The sequence below is a fragment of the Anser cygnoides genome, chromosome 2, assembly GCF_040182565.1.
Source record: "Anser cygnoides isolate HZ-2024a breed goose chromosome 2, Taihu_goose_T2T_genome, whole genome shotgun sequence".
NCBI classification, from domain to species: domain Eukaryota; kingdom Metazoa; phylum Chordata; class Aves; order Anseriformes; family Anatidae; genus Anser; species Anser cygnoides.
In genome coordinates this window covers 84,477,532-84,502,856 of record NC_089874.1, presented here as the reverse complement: position 1 = coordinate 84,502,856, position 25,325 = coordinate 84,477,532, and the positions used below count along the sequence as shown (strand labels likewise).

Below are 25,325 nucleotides of genomic sequence, written 5' to 3'. Positions count from 1 at the left end.
GGAATTTTGGATATTAAATGAATTTGAATCCTGGCAGCAAGCTACTCTTTGCCAGTTAACCTCAGCACCCAGGAACGTTCTGAAGCACATTTAATATAATAGTATAAATTAAGTCTAAGAGTTCAGTAACCAGTAATGCTCTTAGCCCCGCAGTAAGTAGGAGAATGGGTCTTCTATCATGTAATAATAAAGCACTTTCCCCTTCCCAAATCTCTCACATTTCCCAAGCTTTTATTTTGGGTTGCACAATGATTTAATTTCTTTTTTCACCATTTCATAAAGCAGACCAGAGACTAATCTTGTAAAATTTTCTCTACCAAGCAATGTAAAATCAAGTGCAATATTAATCCTTGAAAGAAGAATATTTTATCAATTACACACTTTTTCAACCAAAGATCATTTTTTGCTTTTATTCACACTACTGTTCAGCATAGTTCTAGACATATACATTTAATGAACATTGTAAAAAGACTTTAAAATAATAGCATATTTACTAAGAGCGATTGGAAGTAGGAAGCTTCTAAGAACTGCCAAAATTTAAGAGTTGATTTTGCTTTCTGTCCAAGTCTCTCAAAGTGAGTCTTTCACATTCTTAACTGATGCATAAGCTTTGCTGAAATAATGTACGCTGTTCAGAACTGAACAAAGGTACCATCATGTTTCAAAACAGACTATGAATTTTGTATAATGCATTTTCCTTGAATTGGTATTATTGTTTGTAATGTTTCAAAATTCCATTTCCATGAAGGAAAATTTTATCATCTGCAAGACCTAATTATCTTGACAGCAATTTTGTGAGTTACTGGAGGTATTCACTTAAAACTGCTTGGCAGAAAAATCTGTTCCAAAAGGAAAAGTCTGTGCAAAAAGCTTCATAGTCTGTTCAGAGATATTTTTTATTGCAAAGTCGTCAGGAAAAAATATCCTCACTTTTTCCCCAGATCTCAGTCAACTTATTCCTCGTTCATTTGCATCAAACTAGTAAGGAGATCCAGTCTTTGGCAGCTGAAGAGGGCTTTGGCAAGTTTTCCAACTGTAGCACCTTTGGAGCCTTCCCTCATTCCCCACTTAAGCAGCATTTGGTAAACTTTTTCTTTTAGTCCATCTCGTTCATAGTCGTGATCAATTTCATCAATCTCAGGATCAGAGAAGCCCAGTTTACGAGCACAGTGCTTCCACTGTCTGGCCAAGTTCTCTCTCACCAGGTTCAGATGATTGTCGGTCAGGACAGTGTTGTTGTCTGAAGAAAAAAAAAAAAGGCATAAATATATTTTCTACTCCCCTTACTATCTCAACTGTCCTTCCCAACTTATTTGTAGTATCTGTATCACACCGCTTGCATCTGGTATGTCATGAAACTACAGGACAAATGAGGTACATGGTATTACAGAACAGTATCGCCACAAACCTTTACTTGCTTTATACACTCTAAAGTACTATGCTATACTGATGTAGTATCAACATAGTAAAGGATCTAGACAGTTATTTTTCAAGTTGCAGAGGGAGAAAGTTGTACTGCTTTCATAGATTCCAAAACAAATGATTCTCAGAGATAACTACGAGGGGATAACAAACAGAGATGAGGGAGATATTTCTCTTACCAAATATACCCCTTGATTCATAGTAACTGTAAGATGCTTCTGTAGCAACAGGAAAAGTGCTGATGTGTTGATTCTGCTCTTCAATCTTCATGTGATTGTAGGATCCAATTTGAATTCCAGAACTGTTAGTTATGTTGTATTTGATTGAATCTTCTGTATAAGAGAATTTAATACAATTTTGTAAACAATTGCATATGGTTCAAAAAGTCAAGAAGTAACATGAAGGGTGAGGAGGAAGGTTCTGCTGATCAGGGAAATGATTAAATGTTCTACTCTATTTAACATGGAAATGGCTACTTACTGGAAACTGTGAGCATACTTCCATTATGCAGAGTGACGTCGTGCTTTAGTGAAAGCCAATCCTCCTCTATTCCATGGCAAAGCGCCATAACCAAGCCTTACCTGCTAGTAGTTACTAGATTGTAAATTATGTCCCTTGCACTTCAGGAATGTGTAGTGGCAAACTTTTTTTTTTTTTTTTGGTTAACAGCCTCATAGAATGGCTTGGGTTGGAAGGGACCTCAAAGATCATCTGCCATAGGCAGGGATGCCACCCACTAGATCAGGCTGGCCAAGCCCCTATCCAGCCTGGCGTTGAACACCTCCAGGGATGGGGCATCCACAGCTTCTCTGGGCAACCTGTGCCAGTGCCTCACCACCCTTACAGCGAAGAATTTTCTCCTGATGTCTCATCTAAATCTGTCCTCTTTTTAGTTTAAGACCATTCCCCCTGGCCCTATCATTTTCCACCTGAGTAAGGAGTCCTTCTCCTTCCTTTTTGTAAGACCCCTTTAAGTACTGAAAGGCCACAGTGCGGTCTCCCCAGAGCCTTCTCTTCTCCAAGGTGAACATCCCCAGCTCTCTCAGCCTTTCTTCATAGGAGAGGTGCTCCAGCACTCTGATCATCTTTGTGGCCCTCCTCTGGACCTGCTCTAACAGGTCCACATCTTTCTTGTGCCGGGGGCTCCAGACCTGGATGTAGCACTCCAAGTGGGTCCTCACAAGGGCAGAGCAGAGGAGCACAATCCCCTCCATTGACCTGCTGGTCATGCCTCTGTTGATGCAGCCCAAGATGCAGTTGGCCTTATGGGCTGCAAGCACGTGCTGCTTGCTCATATTGAGCTTCTTGTCCACCAGAACCCACAAGTCCCTCCCTGCAGCGCTGCTCTCAATGAGCTCTCCACCCAGTCTGTTCATGTCTGCGATTGCCCCGACCCCCGTGCAGCACCCTGCACTTGGATGTGCTGAACCTCATTAGGTTCATGTGGGCCCACTTTTCTAGCTTGTCCAGGCCCCTTTGGATGGCATCCCTTCCTTCTGCTGTATTGACTGCACGACTCAGCTTGGTGTCATCTGCAAACTTGCTGGGGGTGCACTCGATCCTACTGTTTTTGTTGTTGGTAAAGATATTAAACAGTACTGGTCCCAAGACAGACCCCTGAGGGACATCACTTGTCCTTGGCCTCCACTTCGATGCAGAGCCAGTGACTGCTATTCTTTGGCTGTCCAATGTGGAGATCAGGATGTCATGTGGGACCATGTCAGAAGCCTTGCAGGAGTCCAGGTAGACGGCATCAGTTGGTTTTCCCTGGTTGACTGATGCAGTCACTCCACCACAGAAGGCCACCAGACTGGTCAGGCATCGTTTGCCCTTGGCGAAGCCATGCTGGCTGTCTTGGATCACCTCTTTGTCCTGAAGGTGCCTTGACACTGCTTCCAGGAGGACCTGTTCCATGATCTTCCCAGGCACAGAGGTGAGGCTCACCTGTCAATAGTTCCCCAGGTCCTTCTTTTTATTCCTTTTAAAAGTGTGAGTAATGTTTCCCTCTTTCCAGTCACCAGGGACTTCACCTGACTGCCAGGACTTTTAAAATATGATGGAGAGAGTCTTGGCAACTCCATCAGCCAGTTCCCTCAGGCCCCTGGGATGCATGGCATTGGGCCCCATAAACTTGTACCTGTTCAGTTCCATCAGGTGGCCTCAAACCTGCTCTTCACTTACAGTGGGAGGGACTCTGCTTCCCCAGCCCTCACCTAGAGGGTCAGGGAAACGAGGGACATGGAAAGCCTGACTGGCAGTGAAGGCTGAGGTGAAGTTAAGAACCTCAGCCTTCTCCATGTCTGTTGTTACCAGCTGTCCCTTCTTGTTTATCAGAGGGGGTACACTCTCCTTGGTTTTCCTCTTCTGGTCAATGTATCTGTAGAATCCGTTCCTGTTACGCTTTGCATCCCTTGTCAAGCTCAGTTCCATCCATGCCTCGGCTTTCCTGATCCCACCCTTGGGACCTGCATCCCTGTGCTCTTCCCAGACCACATGTCCCTGCTTCCACTGCCTGTGCGTTTCCTTCTTGCACCTCAGTCTGAGCACCAGGTCCTTGCTCAGCCATCCTGGTTTCCTGCCCTCCCTGCTTGCTTTCTTACAGAGGGGGATGGAGAGTTGTGTGCTCTAAGTAAAGCATCCTTAAAGAGTTGCCAGCTCTGTTCAGCTCCTTTCTCCTTGAGCACAGTGTTCCAGGGGATCCCATCCACCAGGTCTTTAAACAGTTGGAAGTTTCCTCTTTAGAAGTTCAGGATCCTGACACTGATCTTCGCCAGGCCCATATTCCTCAAGATCACAAACTCAGCTGGGGCAAGGTCACTGCAGCCCAGACTGCCTCCGATCTTAGCCTCTTTGATGAGTTCGTCTGCATTGGAAAGCACCAGGTCCAGTAACGCTTCTCCTCTGGCTGGTTTGTCTGATACCTGGACCAGGACGTTATCCCCACCACGCTCCAGGAGTCTCCTGGACTGCTCACAGCCTGCTGAGCAGCTCTTCCAGCAGCTGGCCAGGTGGCTGAAGTCCCCCATCGGGATGAGAGCGTGCGAGTGTGATGCTTCTTGCAGCTGAAGCCAGAAGCCCTCACCAGCAGGCTCCCCTTGATCAGGTGGCTTGTAGCTCACCCCGACCACAAGGTGTCCTTTGTTGGTCCAGCCTTAACTTTCACCCGGAGGCTCTCAGTCTGTGGCTGTTTCTCAGAGGCAGCTTTTTGCAATCAATCCCCTCCCTAACATAGAAGGCAACACCCCTGCCCCTCCTTTCCTGCCTGCTCTTCTGAAAAGCTCATAGCCTGCTATTCCAGCTATTCCGGTGTTCCAGTGATGTGATCCGTCCCACCACGTGTCCATGACAGCAATTAGGTCATAGTTTTCAAATTCCACCGCGGCTTCCAACTCCTCCTGCTTGTCTCCTATGCTGCGTGCATTGCTGTAGAGGCACTTCAGCTGGGCTGTCAGTCGCATCGCCTTTTCAGAGGAACCCTTTGGGACAGTTCACAAGTATTTCATATTTCCATATTGCTTCCTAAAGTGACGATGTTCCCAGGTTCACTTCCATCACTCAGAAGTACACCCCCTTTCCCTGCTGAATTTAGTTTGAAGCCCTGCTCATAAGCCCAGCCAGCTTGCTGCCCAGCACGCTTGCCCCACCTGATTAGGCATGCCCCATCCTGTGCCATCATTCCTGGTCTCTCAAAAGCGTGTCCGAGATCGTAGCGCCCAAAACCTTGAGCACAGCACCAGCCACGCAGCCATTCATTCACTTGGTCCATTCATCTCCTCCTTGGGTCCCAGTCACCAGCTGGGAGGACAGAGAACACTGTTTGCACTCCCGATCCCCTCAACACCTTTCCGAGGGACATAAAGTTCCTTTTGATATTCTGGAGTCTGTTGCAGCCTCATTTGCCCCCGCATGAAGGAGCAGGACTGGGGCGTAGTCTTCTGGCCCCACCAGGCTTGGTAGCCTCTTCGTAACATCACAAAGGCCTGAGGATCCCAGGCAGGCAGCAAACCTCTCTGGAGAGACTGGGTGGCCTCAGTGCCTCTCAGCGAGGAGTCTCCAATTGCTATCACCCTTTGTGCCTTCTTTGAGGCGCTGGTTCTGATGCGGGTGGTTATTGGGCCAGCTCTGTACAGTTGCCCTTTCCTAGGTTTCTATCAGCCCTAGAGCATCATATCTGTTGTGCAGGGGCACTTCAAGGGCAAGGGAGAAATGACGACTCCTGCTTAGAGCAGAGACAAGGGTCCAGTCTCCACTGTCCTGTGAGTCAGTCAGGTTTGTCAGTTCAGGGTTGGAAGCTCTTACCTTCTCCTTGTCTGGCCTCAAGGCAGTGCTGTTGCACTGACACGCGTTGAGCGTAATGCAATTCATCAGTCTCCTGATGGGATTCTTGGATGCTACGTTGTCTGATGAGCTTCTCTAGTAACAGAGTCATCTGCTTTAAAAGTTCATCCAGCTGGGCACACCTGTATCCTTGACACCCACCTCTGCCTTCAGGCCCTAGGGGGACTTCCAGATTCTGGCGTTCCCTGGAACTGAGGTCCTGGGCAGCTCCTTCAGCGCTTGGGACGTCTCTTTGGGCAGAGGCATCTGCCTGGGGAGGCTCCATTTGGGTTTCAGCATCATCTCGGCAGGTGCAGCAGATGCAGCAGATGAACAACATCCTGGTTTCAGTAGAAGGCTCCTTCCGTGGTTGCTCCCAGAAGAGAATGAAGTGGCCCGCCTTCTGAATTTCCCGCGCGCGCACTGCTACGCCACTCCCTGCCTGCTGCGTCATACCTGGTTTGCCCAGCTCCTGCTCACCTGTGCTCCCTAGGGGCAGCTTGTGGATGCGGGGGTGGCTGCTGCTGCTCCTGGCCCCACCCAAGCCTCGTCAGCCACCCTTGGCAGGGCTGCTGGGTGCTGACAGCTCCCTGAGGTTGCCTCCATGCAGGAATGCCCCTGCACACCGCGATCCCTGGCTACACTGTGGCAACGCACCTGCCCTGCAGCCGATCGCCTTGGCATGTGACAACTTCTCTTACATTTAGAGATATAAAGCAATAACAAATTGTTTCAAGATCCTGATTTTTTTTTTCCCTTGTTAGTCAGGATGCAATGCCTACCCTGGTAGTTACCAAAACAGATAAAGGCTACAGCACTTACCTCTGGGTAACTGAGGTACAGGAGGATAATACGCAAAAGTTCCCCTTGAGAAAGAAGTGGAATCGTTGTTACCTAAACAGATAGTGAAAACGCCAAAATCCTTATATAAATAAAAAAGCACAAGTACTAGAAAATGACTGCAATATTTGGAATAGTCTGAGTGCATAGTGCTCTTAAACACAAAAAGACAAAATACTTAACAGGACTTCACCTCCTTGAATAGTTCTACTTAAAGCAGCCACCCTTATCATGATTTCTCTCGGGGACTAATAACCGTAATGATCCTTGGATCCCAGTGAGGACCATGGGATTCCACATGGGTGTATGACCACCTGGCTTTGAGATGGCAGTGCAGGATCACAACGTAGTTATGGATTTTGCTGCCTTCTATCAGGTATTTGAATCTGCAAATTCCAAACCAAGAAGGCTCCCATTGGGCATGCCCTACTGCTTACTGCTGAGACTGATCACGGTTTCTGTAAGCACGTTGGCTGTGATCGGCTGTAGCAACAGAGAACACTCAGTGTCCTCTTCCTCCATTGCCCCCGTACCTTTCTACTCCACAGCTCACTAGCAAACATCAAGATAAGTTTCCCGTTAGCACCCGGTAGAGCTCTCTGGAGAAACTAGTCAAGAGCCTTAGCTCCTTTTTTGCTCTCTGAACTCTTGCTGCAAACCAAGCTCTAAAAAATATATTAATTTTCTTAAATGCTACAAATATATGAGAAAACATTAATTTTTGCACATGCAGCCTATGGTATGAATGTTACATTCTGTGAGTCAAAAGTATTTATTTGCTTTTCTAGTATGGTTACTAATAGTTCTTGGTTTTTGGTAGCAGCTGCAGTATTATCTGTTGTCTGCTATTGTTAAGTTGGTAGCTGAAGAGTTAGGCATTCGGTCTGATGCTTCTCTATTGTACTGATGGTTTAGAAATGATTCACTTGAAGTTAACAGCCTGAGATCAGTGAAATCAAGCAAAATGAAGTCAAAACTGGAGCATTTTAGCAACCTGGAGCCATTTCAAGTAAACAGAGAACCTTTGCTGTATCACACAGATAAGCTGTTAGCAATAAGCAGGTGTTGCACAAACTACAAAGCCATCTTTGCCACATCACTTTTAGAAGAAAAAGTGTGATTTCAGGAACACAGGAGTTGTGAGGAGGGGGACTCTCACCTGTATCTGTGTCTGTATTCTTTGGATACCTGTTTATGTTGGTCTGTGAATGCAGGCTTGTGCCAGATTCAGGCACAGGAGTTTTGCTCAGGCTAAAGGTACCGGGTGAATGTGATTCATAGAGATCCTCTGGGTTTCCTGGTAGGAGATTCTTAGGGTTTGGCCCATAAAAAATATCAAAATTTCCCCGTGTCGGTGTTGCAGGTGGTTGTGGCCGAAAATAAGGATTAGTGTTTGATCCCGTGTTTTCAGCTCTTGGATACAGTTCACTCTGTTGAGGAGCAGAAAACATCTTTGCAAACGGATCATTGGAAACTCTTCGTCTCCTTTCTTCCTCTCTCATTTCAGGGGTGTATACCACGTGTGGAGCTCCTGGTACTCCTGGTTTATCCATCCAGCTGCCGTATATGTGGTAGTTGTATTCCCGCTGGAGTTTTCTTTCTAGATTGTCAGGGGACGTAAACGAGGTCTCACAGCTCTCAACAGGCTGATTCTCAGGGGAGGCAGCAAACTGGGCTTCATTAATCTCGCTGGTCACGGGGCCCTGAGAGCTGTGTAGAGAATTAGGCTGATCTGAAAGGAAGAAGGAAAAATAAATATTTGAAATATATCCTAATGCAAGTATATAACCTGTTGTGATGACACTAGGATCTATTTTTAGTGTTATGGTAATTCATAAAAGGTGAAAATGTAGCATCATTTCCAGCATAAACTGCTTTATATAATGCCTTTACTGGGAAGTATTACAGACTTATATCTAGGAAAGAGGTATCTGAACTCTCTGTGTTATTCTGCTTGTATTGACACCAGCTTCTCAACCACTGAAACAAGAAATTCCTGGAGATTTTTGTAGGGTCTGATTTCCAACTGAGTCTTCACTGCATTAGCTGGTATTTGATCAGTGCAAGATTGGAGTATAACAAGATGGAAAATAAGACCCACTATAACTGGTATTACTTCATAAAGCATAAATAATTTGCCATTAAGGTCACATCTGCAAGTGATTATGCAAAAATCCCATCTGGGTATTTCAGGATTAATCCTTTTTTATTTTGTCTAGTTTGTTCTTCATAGTCTCAAAGAATACATTTTTACAAGTAACGCCTACCAGCTAAAGTAGTCTGTCATCTTTCAAACTAATTCTCGCTATCAAAGGAAGCTCTCCTTCAGTCCTGAATTAGATTGAGTTATGAACCAGATCATACTGCAACAGACTAAACAAGAATGTAAAATTCTGCACATTACTACTTGTTCTTGTGATTTTTAAGGGCAAGGCTATAGTTAATTGCTTAAAGTTCTCAAAGCTTCACATTTGTCTAGGAAATGTTGCACACTGCCTGAAGCACACACTTGCACAGATCACTGTGAGCTTGGAATAAAGTACACGTGCTTCTCATCAGTTCAGATAATATCATTGAACTAGGGTTTTTTGTTTGTTTCAAATTGCATGAATTCAGTCCAGATTAGGCTGGACCAAAACTAGTTCCTCGTGATGGCTGTGTATTAGTACTCTATTCACTTTGACTTGCTCTGCTTCTGTTGTTACCACTGCTAGAGGGAGAGTGGGAGGAATAAGCTAAGACAGAAACAATCCCATCAAAACTGACAGCTAGTAGCATAAATTGTATGGCGTGCGTTCTCCAGGGCAAACCTGAGGTGTATGAATGAGCGGGTCCTGCAGGATACCTTTTGCTAACGCTGCCCGAGTAATGCCCATTGGCTGGAGCGGGAGTGGGGTGGGGAAACCAAACCCAAAAAATCAAACCTGACTTTGACAGACTGTTAAGATAGTATCTTTCTGCAATGGGAATTCACAGTAAAACCTTTCATACTTAAAAACACAAAAGCATCTGTAATCTGCCTTTGTATGTGATTATTTTTGCTAGGGATGTAACTATACTAATTAAAAAATATAGCAATAGGGCTGCCCTACTAAATTGATTAGTTCTACTCAAGATCTGTTACACCTAACCTAACCTTGGGGAAGATTGATCAGTTGCATGCTATAGTTCAAAATAATTTGTTTAATATTGTCTTTAAAACGGTGTAAGCAAGGAAGGATTTTTTTTATTTCTACTCAATTTTATATTGTTGCTTATAAATCAGTGCTGTAAATATGATCTTACTTCCCTTGCCATTAAGATATTTTGGTAAACCAATTCCAAGTATGCTACCACACAAGAAAATACGTCATAACATATTAGTGAGATAGCTCCATGAAATATGCAACTTATCCCAGATTTGACAGAAAATATCAGAGAAAGGAGAGAACTCATCTATTAGTGCTCCTCGGGTAGACTCTAGAGACAGCAAGGTCATAAACAAAGCAGTGTCTTATAATTACATGTCCTGGTTGTATTCAGATCATTTGTAAGAAAGGCTGGTCTGGGAAAAAGGAAAGTTTGTGGAACTGAAGCCTATAGAATAAGAATTAAGTTTGTTAAAAGGATGGGAAGAAAGAGCAACTATGAAAAGTAATTACCAAATTGACCGTTGAAAAATTTAATATTAAATACATTTTTCAGCATGGAAGAGAGAAGCACAAGCCAGTAAAAAAAAAAAAAAAGCTTCAAACTGAAGATGCTGAAAATTTTGAAAGAGTGAATATGACTTTGGGGAGCCTGGGAGCAAATTTAATCTTTGCAGTGATTACAATTCTCTCTGAAGTGCTGCATAATTGAATCTCTCCATAACCACTTAATGGTAAGATTACTTACATCGTACACAGGCCCAATTTTATCTTCAGCAGAGTACATGGCATAATGTTATGCTAGGAAGTGACTCGGAACACTTACCTATTTGACCATTACTGGGATCTTCTGCTACAGCATCTATCTGAAGGGATTGCATCCTCTGCAGCAATTCGTTTGGCTCAGGCCACACTTTCTACGTGTAAAAGAAGAACACATGATCAAATTATAGGTGAAAGCTTAATCAAAGGGAGTACCTGTAGAGTAGGGAACAGCACACGTGCGCAGTAAAGAGACCTGGGTGAACAGATTCCATGAGTGTGGGGAGAGATCCCAAGCTCTTAACAGAGAGCACAGCCTAGCAGAAAATACCCATAGCTTTGCTACAGATGGGCAAAACCTTACCTTCAGTGAAGGGAGGAAGAACTGTAATGCAACTGCAGTATATAATACTCTGAGTTGGCCAGGCCCTTACCTATGTGAGTATGAGCTAAATCCATATGGAGTGGTTTTGGATTGTCTGCCTTGAGCTTAATAGCTAGCCTTTCTGCAAGCAGTCTCAGTGAGAGGAGGATGCTGAGGTAAAGGTAGCAAATATGCACCCCCTTCTCTGGATCTCTGTATAGCAAGTATATTCATCTACAGGAAAGAGGTAGGATGGAGAGTTACATTCACGTATGGCCATGCTGACTTTTACTTTTTTTTTTTTACTTTTACCGTTCCTGAGAGCATCAGGAACAAGGAGTTCAGAGGACATGTTCAGAAAGACGCAGTACAATTTCCCCCCTGCAAACCCTCATCTTCACTATGCTAGAGCGAAGGCAAAATCCACTCCTGTTCTACTCTTCTGATGTTCCTATTACTCAGACTTCACTAGAAATCATCTCTTTTTCTTTTTTTTTTACCTGGAAAAATGATTTCTCACTTTCCCCTGGTGCATCTTACTTGTAAAATATTTTCTAAGCTGTCTTTTATTTTCTAATGAAAGTTAAACCCAAGAAGTACTTCTGCAGATTAAAAATCAACAACCAGCTAATCACTTCCCACAGTTTTTTCTTCCCAAAGCAAAAGACGACATTCTAAATCTCATTACAACCTTAAGTACTTAGATTTTACTTGAGTAACTAAATAGTGATGTATTTCATAATTAGTCTGTCTCCTGTAAGATCCTCACAGAGAAGCTGATGAATTATGGGCTAGATAAGCATCCTGCGAAGAGGCTTGAAAACAGGCTGAACAACTGGGCCCAGAGGGTGGTGATCAATGGTAAGAAGTCCAGCTGGAGGCTGGTAAGTAGACGTGTACCCCAGGCATCAATACTAGGTTCAAGCCTGTTCAATGCCTTCATTAATCATCCAGAGGGACCTCAATAGGTTGGAGAAACTGGGGGGAAGTGGTAAGTTGTGCACCTGGGGAGGAACAACCCCATGTACCAACATATACTGGGAGCTGACTGGCTGGAAAGCAGCTTTGCAGAAAGGGATGTGGGGCCTGCTTGAGCAGGGGGCTGGACCAGATGATCTCCAGCTGTCCCTTCCAACCTCAGCCACTCTGGGATTCTGTGGCCCTTTTAGTTAGGGGGCTGTAGACTCTTGCTTCCCCAATCACTAGTGCGGGAGTGAAAAAATGCTTTGCCCCAAGCCCTCCAACTCATGTTGTTAATGAAGCTGTACTAGCAGTTCACCACACTGACTTGCCTGGATGCTGTATTCACGCTCTGTGCCCCTCACCTGTGTGGTCTGATATGAAGGGATGCTTTCCTTCCTGAGACAGTAATAGACTTGTAGCCCATTTTCTAAATAGTCCTTTGGCCCCTATGATGCAAGATATTTGCATAGAGCTAATGCAGCTAGTATAAAATGCAGCTGTCATAAATTGGACATGTAGTTCACATCATGAGTTAGTTCAGTCAGATCAGTCCAGGAGACTTGTCTAATGAATTTCATTTTGCAGAACTATCATTCTGTTGAACAGTTGACCATAGCCTCATATATTATCACGTGTTTCAGATCGTCCAAACCAGAACCTTTCATTTCCACAATTAAGGACTTGTTGATAGAAGGAAGCACTATAAAAAACCAAAACTGCAAATGAATGGTTTTACAAAGGAAGTTCTTTTTTGTTGTTAAAATAACTGGATATATATCATGAGTCTGAGCCTCACTTTACTGCAAAGATTAAACCCTAATTCTAAGAGTCATCACTGGTAGCTGTCAGTACTACTGAAGTGAGCTGATAAAAATCTGTGATAAAAAGATCCTGTAATCAACCAATGCTCAAGAAGTTCTCATTCTCTTATTTTTCAGTCCAGAAATCATTCTTTGTATTGTAAGTTGTAAACCTAAAGCCAGAAAAGGAAGAAAGACCAACTTAAATACAAAGGAAAAACAACTGATTTCAACTAAAACCAGGGGCATTACTTTTATTGCTGTGGTATTGCTCCTGGTCTCAAGCAGGCTAGAAATCACTAGATGCTGCCTGAACGCAATACAAAATTATATGCCTTGAAAAAAAACCTAGCATGAATGTACAGAGTTTTTTATACTTACTGTAAATCAGATTCTGCTACTTTTGAATCTCTGGGAATAATATTTAATTCTATCAGTGAGACTTTCTGGACATGGTAGAAGCTTTTCCAAAGTCTTGTATTATCATAGAGTCATTCAGGTGAGAATGGGCCCCGGGAGGCCTCCAGTTCCTCCACCTGCTCAAAACGGGATTGCCTATGGGATCAGACTGGGTAGCTTAGGGCTATGTCCAGCTGGGTCCTGAAAAACTTCTAAGGATAGTGACTGGCCAACACTCTTGGGCAGCTTGCTCCATTGCTTGTCTGTCCCTGTGGGGCTGTTCTCTTGTTTTGCTTTATGCTCGCTGTCTCATCCTCCCTCTCCTATGTGCTGCTGAGAAGAGCTTGGCTCCATATTCTGAACAAATCCTTCACAGGTAGGAAAGGGCCACTACTTGTTGCCCTCCCAAAGCCATCTTGTGTCCGGGCTGAACATGCCCCAGTCTTCTCAGCAGTGCTGCTCCCCATCCAGGCAGCCCCTGGCCAGTGGTGAAGCCAGGTGTTGTTTCTCCTCAGGTGCAGCACATTGCATTTGTCCTTTCTGAATTTCCTAAGGCTTCCATCACCCCACTCCTCCAGCCTGCAGATGACAGCCCTGCCTATGACAGTACTTAACTCATCCCCACATTTCGGTGTCATCTGCACACCTTATGAGAGTATGCTCCATCACTTCCTTCGGTCACTGGTAAAGGCATAAAACACAGCAGGTCTCAGTGCAGTAGACCCCTGCACTACCCCAATTGTTACTTACTGGTCTCCAGGTGAAGTAGGACCCATTAACCACTGCCCTCTAAGCCTCATCATCCAACCCATTTTTAACCCATCTGGTTGTCTACCCATCCAGACGGTAACATCTGAACTTGGACACAAGTATATTTCAGGAGACTGTGTTGAAAATCTTCCTAAAGTTCGGGTAAATGCCACACGCTGCTTTCCCCTCATTCACAGCCCCACCCAGTTTATCACAGAAGGAAATCAGGTTAGTTGGGCATGATGAGAGCGTGGCAGAATCTGGCCATAACTGGGGATGAGGCACAGGGTTGTTAAGAAACTGGCACTTTAAAATATTTAGGAAGTTACTCACTTTTATCTTCTTCAGATCTTCTTCAATATTTTTTCCTATATTTTGATAGTAAAATGGTTTGTATGTTTTACTAATTTCTGTAAAAAGAAGAGAACTAGGTGAAAGTGGTTTTCAATGGAAAATAAGTGATTTATACTGTCAACAATTTTGATGGAGAAGGATTGAATAAAGGCTTGTATCAAGTCAGAAACGGTAATGGGAAAATGATACACACATTTGGAATCTATGTTCACATAACTCTTTTAGCCTTAACGTAGTAACAGGAACAAGACGATTTTCTTTTAGTTGTCATATTGCTTTTTAGGGTGAAAGTGCTCTGTTTATGACCTGTGGCTGACAGCACCTGCTCTTGACTTGACTGGCCAAAAGACAAAATACCATGTTTTAAGAAATAGAATACATTCAGTTGCATTCAGGTATTTAATAAGCAGCTACCCTACCACTGCTAAAGATGGGATTACTGAAAGAATCTATAAACAAGGTAAATATTAGCATTTTGCTTAAGGGAAAAACAAACTGAGACACCCAGTGCAACCACAAAATCAATCTGTTAGCAGTAGATAATTTCAGGTTAAATATGGAAACAGTTGATTTGTTCCTCCTGGTATACATATGTCCTAGGAATATTGACCTGCTGTATGTGAAGCTCTTGGTGCCCTTGGTCTAAATCAAAATCTCTGTTTCCTGTCACATGTTGTTTTTCTTTTTTTGGGACTACTATTGAGGCAGAGAGAAAGGGCAAAAGGAGATAAGGAACATTGGCTTATATTTGATGAATGCTTAGTCTCCTTCCCCAGACCATTCAGTCCAGACTTTTACGCACTTTGTTTTTTGGGATCTGACACACAAAAGAATGGTTAGTCACAAGCTGTTGCGTTGTTAATGGCAGGCTAATCTGGGACAGCTTTTGAAGCAATTTTTGATAAGATATGTTCTCAGTTGTACCCAAGATGTACTATGTTCCATCCTATTAGCTTTTTTTTTGCAAGCTTCGGAAGGAAGATAATACATTGTCAAAGACAAATTATCATCATGCATAAAGTGCCTTAGCTCCATCCAGTCACTAGTGTTCCTCAAATTTTTAGATGTTGGACAAGATGCTATTTTCAGTCAGTACAGGGAACAGACTTTACTGGGCACGTAAGCTGATAGCTTTATTTTCAAAGCAAAAATTGATATATCAAGAAGAAAACACTCAAGTTTGTTTTGCTGCATTATGAACTACTGGTGGACATGTAACAAAAATAATCCCGAAGCAATGTCTTACCTGCAAAGGTAGGCCGTTTCTCTGCCTCTTGTGCCCAGCATTGTTTCATTAAGTCAATAATCTCCATTGGACATTTCTCACTGATCTCCTCTATGTCTGGTCTATTTCCATTCATGATGCCAAAGCAAATCTGAGCTTCATTTATACCATCTGAAAAATTAACATTTCATGTCAGATTGTAATCACGTATTTTGCTATCCCCAAAAGTCTCATCTCTGTAGGTAAAAGAAATAGTGAAGCAGCAGCCTGTGTATTTCTGGATATGTAAATGTTTCAAAGAAAGACGCCTGAGTTACAGATACAAATCTCTCACATTTGTGAATGTGAATCCAGGGTCTTAATTACTATACATTAGAGATTTATTTTAAGACTAATAGATTTATTTTTATGCATAAGACATGCTCTGTGCGAGTAAGGGTGACAGATCTAGATTTCTAGAACCTGAATCTCAGTTATGCTTTGTATTAGGTCAGAACACAAAGATTGCCACATGGGCAGTGTTTAGCCAGTTAGCAAAAACGAATCCATTCAAAATGGCAAACACAAGTTACTCTGGAATTCCATGGTCTGCTCCTACTTTTCTGTATGAGTCAGTGTAGGACATTTAGGACAAGAGGGAATGGCCTCAAGTTGCACCAGGGGAGGTTAAGTCTGGAAATGAGGAGACATTTCTTCTGAGAAAGAGCAGTCAGACATTGGAAAGGGTTGCCCAGGGAGGTGGTGGAGTTACCATCCCTGGGGGTGTTCAAGGAAAGGTGGGACGTGGTGCTTAGGGACGTGGTTTAGTGGGTGACACTGGTGGCAGGGGGATGGTTGGACGAGATGATCTTGGAGGTCTTTTCCAACCTTAATGATTCTATGTATGCATGTTAAGAAATTAGCACCACACAGCTGAGAAGCAGTAACTGCGTGGACATTCCCGTTAAAAGAAAAAAAGCACACGTGACTAGCCCATGTTAGGAGATAGCATACACATCAAAGTTTCCATCCTGGCCTGCCCAAGGTTTGTCTAACTTCTGCCACTGAATGCAGGTTTACATGCGCACCAAGTGGATGTGAATACTTTGTTCAGACTTGGACGCACGCCTGCGTTTCAAGTACCACTGAGATGTTCTTGACCACACTTAGGAGGAATGATGCAACCAATACTTAAAAGTAGCCATCAGATGCCAAACATGGGCTGTTCTTGGGCATAAGTGATATAATCCACTAATCTTAATTTTGTAACTTTAAATGCTTAGTATTTCCAACTTAATTTTGTGATCCAGGCTTCTGGAAGTAACTTACGCTCATATGGCTCTTTGTTAGCAAAAATTGCCCAGATTACTATGCCAAAGCTGTAAATATCTGATTTCTCATCAGGTTTTACATTAACACTCCGTAAGTGCTCTGGGGCCATATAGAAAAGAGTGCCAGCATTGTTCTGGGAAGTGCTCTTGATTTTCTGCTGTCGGGTAGTCTCTTCTTTGGTCAGCCGGCTCCAGTTCTTAAAGCAAGCAACACCAAGATCTGCAATCTGAAAAATGAGATGTGTCAGAGCCAGTGCTGTGATGACAAGTAGATAAAGAAGCATTTCATGCAGTGCTCACTTTTGCAACAATTGCAGATAGTGACTTACCTAAAAATGAAACTGCAAAAATGCAATTATGAGAAAGGCAAACGTTCTTTTCTCCTTTTTTTTTTTTTCCCTAAATAAAATATCACTGCCAACTGGGAACCGTTAGGCTGAACCTTCATTATTAACTTAACACCACGGGGAGCAATGGCACAATGCAAGGGGGAAAAGTTTGAAGTGAAAATGATGCTCAAGAGCTGCTTTGTGGTACTCATGGCAGAACAGAAGATCCACAAAAGAAGCAGCTGAGATTCAGAAATAATCTATAAGAAGGGTGTATATCCCCTCCTACTGCAATGCACTTTCCATTTTGATTCCATTTAACCTGACTTCCTGAGACCTTTCTACAGAAAGGGCGAGGAAGAGGATAGAAAATTCTGTGATGTGTATGCTGCAAGAGACGTGGAAAAGGATAGCATGAAATTAGTTAAAGCCAGGGTATCTGGGTACCGTGCTCTTGACAAGGTGACGTTACTGAAACATAAGGGTGCTGTTTTACAACAGCTAGACTAATGGCTCGTGGTGAAGAAAGTAATCCTTCCCTCCTTTTCCCACAGCCTCCTCTCATGTGCTCCCTCAGTTTCTCCTGTTCCAGCACTGACCCTTTTCTGACCCAGGAAGACCTAGGGCAAGGCACTCAACCAGCTTACTCAACCAAGTGCTCTCCAGCAGAAGGATAGGACTGCCAAAAACTTAAACTGTAATCTGCTGGTTTGGCTTCCTAAATTGTACTGTGGCAAGGGTGGTCAAATTAGCACCAGTGCTAATGCAAGGGAACAGGAGTTCCCTAACGCAAGGAAACAGGAGAAGACAAGTGGAAGAAAGCATGACTGCCTCTCTTGGCCACAGAAAGCTGTTAAACTCATCTAGTTGTGTAACCCCATCACTCCAGATACAACTGGAGTGACACATTGCCTCACTTCTTTTCTCTCTCTCTTGTTGCCTCTAACTAGCTTATTGGTCTTCTTTAGCTTCTGAAGCTTTAGGCTAAATTTAGAGGTGATATATTCAGAAGAAGAGGAAATTCTAAGTTACAACCTGCTGACAAAGTAGGAGTCTGAGTTCGTGTCTAAAAGTGAGAGGTCTAATGTGACAGAGGAAAATACAAGTCTTCCTACATTTGCAATTTCATAGCACAGCTGTTTGCCCTTATAAATGTTGGCACTGTTGGACACATTTGAGCAGATATATCACACAACAGCTGCCTTACATGAGGCTTTTGATCAAACTGCTTAAAGAAGCCTGATCTGATTCTGAATTTGATCCTGGGTTCCAGTTCTGTTTGTCTTCCAGTGTGATAGCAGAGTAATTTGCTCCTGTCCATAAAAGCAAGCTGAAACCCCCAAACCAACCAATTTACAATTAAGGCAGATAATGAAGTAGTTTTTGTTGTTGTTGTTTATTTGTTTTGTCTTTTGTTTTGGTCAAAACCTAATATAGCTTTTATCTATTATCTCCAAGCTGCTCATACTGCACTGTGACTTTCTATCTTAACCTTGTCAAATTACTTCTCGATAATTTGCATGTGAGAAATAAAACATGATAGAATACTCTTCACAGCATTTTATTCAGTAGTTTCCTATTGTAATGGGGTGATCATTTCAGCAACTCACCTTGACCAGGATGTTTGATGAGGACTGCTGCAAATTCTACTCAGGTTTATTCAGCAGGAGGTTCTATATGTATATGTCTTGATCCAAAAGCCCACTGAAGTTAATAGAAGGACTTTGGAACAGGCTTATAAATCATTCTTTGAAGTAGTTTCCTGCTGCTTTTTTTTTTTTTTTTTGGTAGCTGCTGGCTGTCATTTAAAAACGATGACTAAGGGAAAAAAGAGGGAGACAAAAGAGGAAAAGATAATAGGCAAAAGAAGGAATAGAATAAAAAGAAGGAAGTAAAGGCAGGAGGAGAAATTACAGCAATAAAGGACAAAAGACATGATCTTTAAGACATTTTCTTTTTGTTTCAGTCTGTGGGCTTAGGTTTGTTTTTTTTCTTTATAGCTGTTTCATTATTCGTAGTTCACTAATTCTCAATAACATTTTTCTTTTTTAATACCCCTGGTGATTTTTTTTCCACACATGGGGGAAGATTATGCAAACCTCAGGTGCAGAGCTTGTAAGCTTGTATAGGTCATCATATGTCAGGGACCCACTGCTAACACTGTCTTAGCAATAGCTCACTGGACTACAGAGGAGTTTGTCTACCAGTCAGGAATACTAAGCAAAAGCAGGCAAACTGGGTTCTTCAACCCAAACCATCATCATTCTCCATTTACTTTCTAACGCATACCTTAATGTGGAAGTCTGCGTCCACAAGGATGTTTTCTGGTTTTAGGTCTTTGTGTACTAAGCCTTGCTCATGTAGATAAAGCATTCCTTCTATGATCTCCAGCACGAAACGGCCTTTCACTGACAAAGGTATTGTGAGCTAAAATAAGGAACAAGAAAAACCATCTATTAAAAAATGCTACTACAACCATCAAATCAGAAAACAGTCTTTAAATGAGTTTGTTTCTCAGTCCCCTGAGTACCTCTGTTCAAGCCAGGCTAATAAAAAGAACCAAGGTCCTTCTCGGATCTAAGTTCTTGCATTAACATAAGTCTGGAGTCTCTCCATATTTACAAAAGCATTCTTTTTTAGTGGAGTCTCAAAATATTTCTACAAATACGCTCCCATAACTCTGAACCTACAACTGTGGTCTCCTCCTCTGTGATGCACAGGAAAGCCATAGCTGTCCTCTGCTTTTATAATCTGCCACCTTTAGAGAAGGCAGAGTGCAACTGGCCCTTTAATACAGAAAGGAGAATTAGAAACTAAAATGACTGCATCCTTTGGAGATGGCAGCAACATCTTGACCCTTTCAAACATCTTATTAACTCAAAGGAGCATCAGGGATGAAGCAATTCACTGTTCACCTTCTGTAGCACTTTCATCATGTTCCCCCGGTCCACATACTCCATCACAAGTGAGTAGTTTCCATCTTCCAAAACTATACCTAGTAGTTTTACCACACGGTCGTGCTGTAGTTTGCGCATAATCCTGCCTTCTTCGAGGAGGGAAGCATTGTATCTGCAAAACAGCAATTACACTGAAAGTAGGCTAGATAAAGCAAAAATGCTGTTGATTCATACCCAAAATCATGGCCCAAACTGACAGCCTCCCCAGAGCCACTCTAAGACGAACCATACCTTCTATTGGTTTTAAATGGGTACAGCCCTGTTCATGTCAGGCTATGTTCTCCAACTCTCTGATCAAATGCCTTGTACGAAGACTGTCAGCACAGCCTGATGTTAAGGCCTGCTTTTCAGAAGGTGAATAAGCATTTTTTTTATTTTTTTTTTTTTGTAAATGCAGTACTGGTGGTGTATCCCTGAGCTGAGGTGGGATAAGGACAGGGCTGAAAGAACCTTTGCAAAAGGAGGATCAAGGCACGCTCCACTGCCTCTTGTACAGGAAACTACCCAGGCCTCTTTCCTGAAGGGCTGCTAATCATGTTCACTTCCAAAATGGATTCATTACACGGGAATCTACCCACATATGGGATACTGATAACATTTACTAGGAATTATTGTTTTAGGATGAATTCAAAACCTGGTTACATCAGTACAACCCACCAATAGTCACAGGTACACAGATGGGAGCACACTATTGGTGTTAAAGAAGGACAGTACTGATAATTTTAAATATGAGAAGGGGTGGCGTTTTTACTGTTCCTCCTGTTACAGTCAGAGAGCAAACCAATGCAAGAAAAACTTGAGGCTATGTTGCTTGCTAAAGCTTTCCTACCCTGTGACTTATAAGGAAGCTGCTTTCTCCCTCTGTGTTCTTCTGCAGTACTAGAGGAGATGGTTGTTTTGTTTGTGTTAGGCTCATTTAGAAGTTGGCTTATGACTTTTCATTCAAGACTTTAAGGAATAAAAAACTTACGGGCCTAGGTAGTGAGACAGTGAGAAAAAAAAATAAAATAAAGCTGGCAGGCATATCTGTTTTAACTGTGTTTGTCCCAAACACCAGTGAAGTCTGCAAACTACTGGAATTTCTTAATTTGCTTTCCACTGGCAAAATAAATCTTTTTTTTTTTTTTGTCATAACACAAACTAGAAGAACATGGGGTTTTGTCTCTCTCTCTCTCTCTCTCTCTCTCTCTAGTGGAAGACTCGAGGGAGAGTTCTAGGATAGTTGTGGTGGTGAGGTAGTAGAGCTAGAACGTGACATGAATCCATTGAAATCCACAGCTAATTCAATCCCTGAATTAAATCAGTGGTCTTAGCTTACGTTCGTGGTATTATAAATGTAGGGCTGGAGTCTGGCTGATGGCCCAGGTGTGTTTAGTTCCTAGTGGACATCTACATTTGGACAGCTGTACTGAAAATTGATCAGCACGCTTGCTAGTAACGTGTCTGCTGAGTTACTGAATTTATCTGGGTGTGTAAGAGTTCCCTTGATTCTTAACAATTCACAGCAGTGCTCGCCTTGCAAAAGAAAACAGGAATTTAACTGCAACGACAAGTTAAAACTCTAGAATAAAAGTTGGCTCGTGAGGGAAAAATGAAAATTTGCAGGACAGCTGCTAGTACTGTACTGACAATATTTTCCCCGCATACAATATATCCAGGATCCAAAGATCTAAAATTATAATCTTTTATTTAGATTTCTCTTTATTGAATTTAGAGGGTTCCCTAGACTGAAATATAAAAATGAGAACTAAGATGAGTAACTCACTCAGTGCGCTGGGGTCCCGTATACACGGTTTTTAATACTACATATCCATGTTTTCTGTGAAAGCATAAAGAAATTGTTCCACATCCTCCAGCATCTAATTGTTGTTTTTCAAGCAAATCCCGGGTGCTCATGTGGATGTCATCCAGTGACATGTTTGCAGTCTTAGCAATTTAAACGAAATGAAGTACCCTAGTGCTTCTGGACCTGTACAAAGGAAGAAAAAGCGTCATTACTCTGCATTTAACTGTTCCACTAAGTGTCTATGTAAGGTGAGAGACATTAGAATCTACTCTCGTGACCCTTCTGAACTAGCTGCGTTACAAAGGGCCTCAGTGTGAAACTAAAGATGCTGTGTTTCTCTCATAGGATCAGACCCAAAGATCACAGTGATTTATTCTGTCTACACATTAGAGTCGTGTTAAAATGATGTGAAACCATTTCTTCACCTGAGGATCTCCAAGTGCTATTAATAAATGGTTATTATCCATAGAATATGCAGTAGGTTGTTACTGTCCTTATACTTCATGCTTGGAAAAACTGAAAACCAGAGAAACAAGGGCCATGGCACCAAAGGCAGGCAGTATGTAACAATTCTGATAGGCTCTCCTTTTCTAAATTGCCTGAACATGTGTCTGTCTGGTGCCTAGATACTTGTATAACTCTAAGCTACATTTTAGGCATCTTTTCAAGTCCAGCTTTCAAGAGTTTCCTTGAAGCTTAAAACAAAGGAAAGGTTTCTCTGGAGGGTGAAAGTGAGAAACCTATTTTCCCAGCTGCCTGAACTTAAGGAGATGAAAGCTGGGAAGGACTGTGGTGGGGAAATAAGGCAGCTCTCCACCCCTCAAAAAAAGAAAAGGGATGAAGAAATTATGGAAGCTTGCAGTAACTCCTAAACACATCAACAGAAAAACACTGTGAATTTGGGGAACCTCGAAGTGGGTAGGTAAGTCATCCACAGTGGATGCCAGAATAATTTTAAGCTTTTGATAAAGCTGTGGTGTTCTCTTGCCTGATGTGTCTCAGGTGGTAAAACCTTAAAAGAAGGCTGCACAAACCTGTGCCTTTGGCATGCATCAGCAAGCTGCATTGCTAGCACAGGTGCAAACTGCTAGCTCTGCTTCTTCATCACTGAACTCTTGCCTTAAACACTTTACATCATGTAAAGAAAAGGTCTTCTGACAAAAAGTAAACTCTTAAGAGACTCCAGTAGTTGTTCAGTTTCCATTTCTTTTGTGTGGCTATGACACAGATGTAACAAAAGCACTATTTCCAAGTGCCCCTGTCAGCAGCAGTAGATTATCTCCTTCGGGTAGTTAAGAGCTCTCTAAATAGTGTAGAAAAGGGCTTCCCAAATATTTCAGACCAACAACTTACTGCTAACAACTATGCACCTGTATCTTATAACCTCTAATTGCAAAGATCTTTTTAATGTTGTTATGAACATCAGCTGCAGCCTCTTTTTGGAGTCTGGGAAGTAAGGAAGCAGTGAAAGAGTCTGTAAAAAGTAGGTGTTGGAGGGAAGAGAGATGTTAATGTGCACATCTAGACATTAGCTGGCCAGTTTGATATTGACAAGCCAAAACTCTGAAGAGGAAGCTTTAAAAAAGGAAGCTTTCTTCTTTGGCTTTCCTGTCTTAGAAAGGATGCAGATTTTGTTTTGCTGGGGTGCTAGCCTGCCTTGAGAGCACAGGACTGAGGACATGGCAGTGTTCATTTAGTAAGAAGGTAAGCTCGGCTCCGCCTAACGATTATTACGGGAGAGGAGATTTTCTTATATTGCTTTACAGCTAGTCAAATGGCTGTGTAACAAACAGCTCATAGCGCTGCCGAGAACACCCACTGCTGCTGTCACAGGTGAGCCCTTGTCTCCTTAGCGGTTCCTGGTGAAGGTCCTTTGGCTTTCTTGGTGAAACGCAACCAGCTGTTGTGCTGATAGGGTAGGTGTCACCAGTACAAAGGCCTGAATTCAGTAATGAGACTTTAATGTGACACAGACTAACATCTTGCTTCTTTATCTGGGGTTTCCCTTTAAAGCATTGGATCAAAAGTTACATATCTATGGTAATTTTTGCATGCTGACAGTAATTATACATCTAGGTAGTAATTGCTTGTGCGTGAATTGCAGATACTATTCTTGTGAAGACAAATTAGGTATGTGTTTATTTAAATGCTGAATCTCTGAAGTTACATTAATGTTACAAATAGCTTGGGGCTGCTAGACATTCAACACAATATCACCTGATGAATAGTAGCCCTGCCTCAAACCACAAAAACACAGAACTTTGTTCCTGTTTACCTTGGTAATACTCCTTCCTGTCAAGCAGCATGAAATAACCGTGACCAGAAGGCTTAGAAAATCAGTAGTAATTTGCGAAATCATGAGAGGGCTGCTGAAGTGAGCTGGATAACTTTCAACAGAGGGAATTTCCTCATAAGGTAGGAGAAAACCCTCCTTAGGCATGCTATAGTATTAGGATGCTCATGTTTTGTTTTTTCCTCTTTTTTTTTTTTTTAAATGAGGTACTCTCAGTAAAAGCTCTTCGAACTGAAGACTTGTTTGAAACGTAAAGATTTTTGTAGGATGGGTTTCACAGAAAAGCAATCTCTGGTCAGGCTTGCAAGCAAAGACTACTTATTTCAGTATGCTACTTAACATGAGGCATTGGCTGACGTTACCTGAAAATGTCAGATATTACAGAAATCAAGGAGGAAGGCTCAACTTAACGCAAAGCTTACTGCTTCTTATTGGGATACATAGTGATGAAAACATATCCTTTAGTACCTATGATACTTCAGTACCAACATTAAGTGTCTGTGATGAGCAGAAGAGAAATTTTGCAGCTCTGCTCAGCCCAACCTTGCAGAGGCTAAGCCTGCTTCCAGTGGTTCGCTTGTGTTCTGTAAGGTCACCCTCACCTGTGTACTGTTGGTTGACTACAAAACAAATCTTTCTTAATATACGATTGTGAACATCGGTATCGGGGATGATTTGTATTTAACAGCCGCCAACAAGTACTATGAAAATTCTGAACGCTGGTTGCTGGAAGAGAGGGATTTTCTGCTGACCAGTATGTTCGGCTCCTCTTTCCTTTAGAGAGGGGTAGAGGTGCGATACGTGGGGTTGTGGCATTTTAACGTTTACGCCGTGGTTATGTTCTCCCTCTTGGCCCCTAAGGGGCACGCGAACGGTGCCCCGCTCCCCCAGGTCGTGCTGGGCCTACCGGTCACGGCTCGCTCCACGCGGCGCCTTGCTGCTGGCCTGACGCAGCCCTGGCGGGCCCGTGCGGTTACGGGGCGCGCTGGGCGCCTCGGCGGGGGGGCGCGACGCGGGGCCCCGCGGTGCCGGGGGTACTCACGGTGCGCAGCCGCCTGACGGGCGCTGCAAGATGTCATTGAAGGAAGCGGGCACGCCGGCAAGCGCCTCGGCTCCTGGCCGCTCGGCTGTCGGGAGCGGCAGCGGGTGACAAACTGGAACCGAACCCGGAATCGCTGGCAGGGGTGGACGGGGGAGGAAAATGGAACCAAAACCGAAATCACCGAGGCTGGTACACGGAGGAGGAAGAAGGACGGGTTCCCGCAGCCGGCCACAAAACTACCGCGTGCGTGCGGGGCGCTGCGGGAGCTGTCAGCGCCCCCCGAC

The 25,325-nt window shown here is 43.1% G+C and overlaps 1 protein-coding gene across 2 annotated transcripts; it reads right to left on the bottom strand.

Moving 5' to 3' along the window:
* Positions 1–396: 396 nt before the first annotated feature.
* On the bottom strand, positions 397–25,325 carry RIPK1 (receptor interacting serine/threonine kinase 1). Of its 2 annotated transcripts, XM_048050193.2 has the most exons (13): positions 25,042–25,325; positions 23,077–23,180; positions 21,686–21,889; positions 19,879–20,032; positions 19,253–19,390; positions 16,633–16,861; positions 15,346–15,495; positions 14,079–14,155; positions 10,534–10,624; positions 7,739–8,311; positions 6,562–6,633; positions 1,602–1,754; positions 397–1,240 (listed from the first exon to the last, which is right to left on the bottom strand). In XM_048050193.2, the coding sequence occupies exons 3-13, from the start codon at positions 21,835–21,837 to the stop codon at positions 954–956; spliced, it is 2,076 nt and encodes a 691-aa protein (XP_047906150.2). In that variant the 5' UTR covers positions 21,838–21,889; positions 23,077–23,180; positions 25,042–25,325; the 3' UTR covers positions 397–953. The 2 variants fall into 2 exon arrangements, with proteins under 2 accessions (XP_047906150.2, XP_047906148.2); XM_048050191.2 differs by lacking the exon at positions 23,077–23,180 and having other exon boundaries at positions 25,042–25,202.

Coding starts and splice junctions, on each gene's coding strand:
- RIPK1 (XM_048050193.2), bottom strand. CDS start 21,837: ATGTCACTGGATGACATCCACATGAGCACCCGGGATTTGCTTGAAAAA. Junction 20,033..21,685: donor ACGGGACCCCAGCGCACTGA/GTGAGTTACTCA, acceptor GCTGTTTTGCAG/ATACAATGCTTCCCTCCTCG. Junction 1,755..6,561: donor TGTACCTCAGTTACCCAGAG/GTAAGTGCTGTA, acceptor TCTCTTATACAG/AAGATTCAATCAAATACAAC.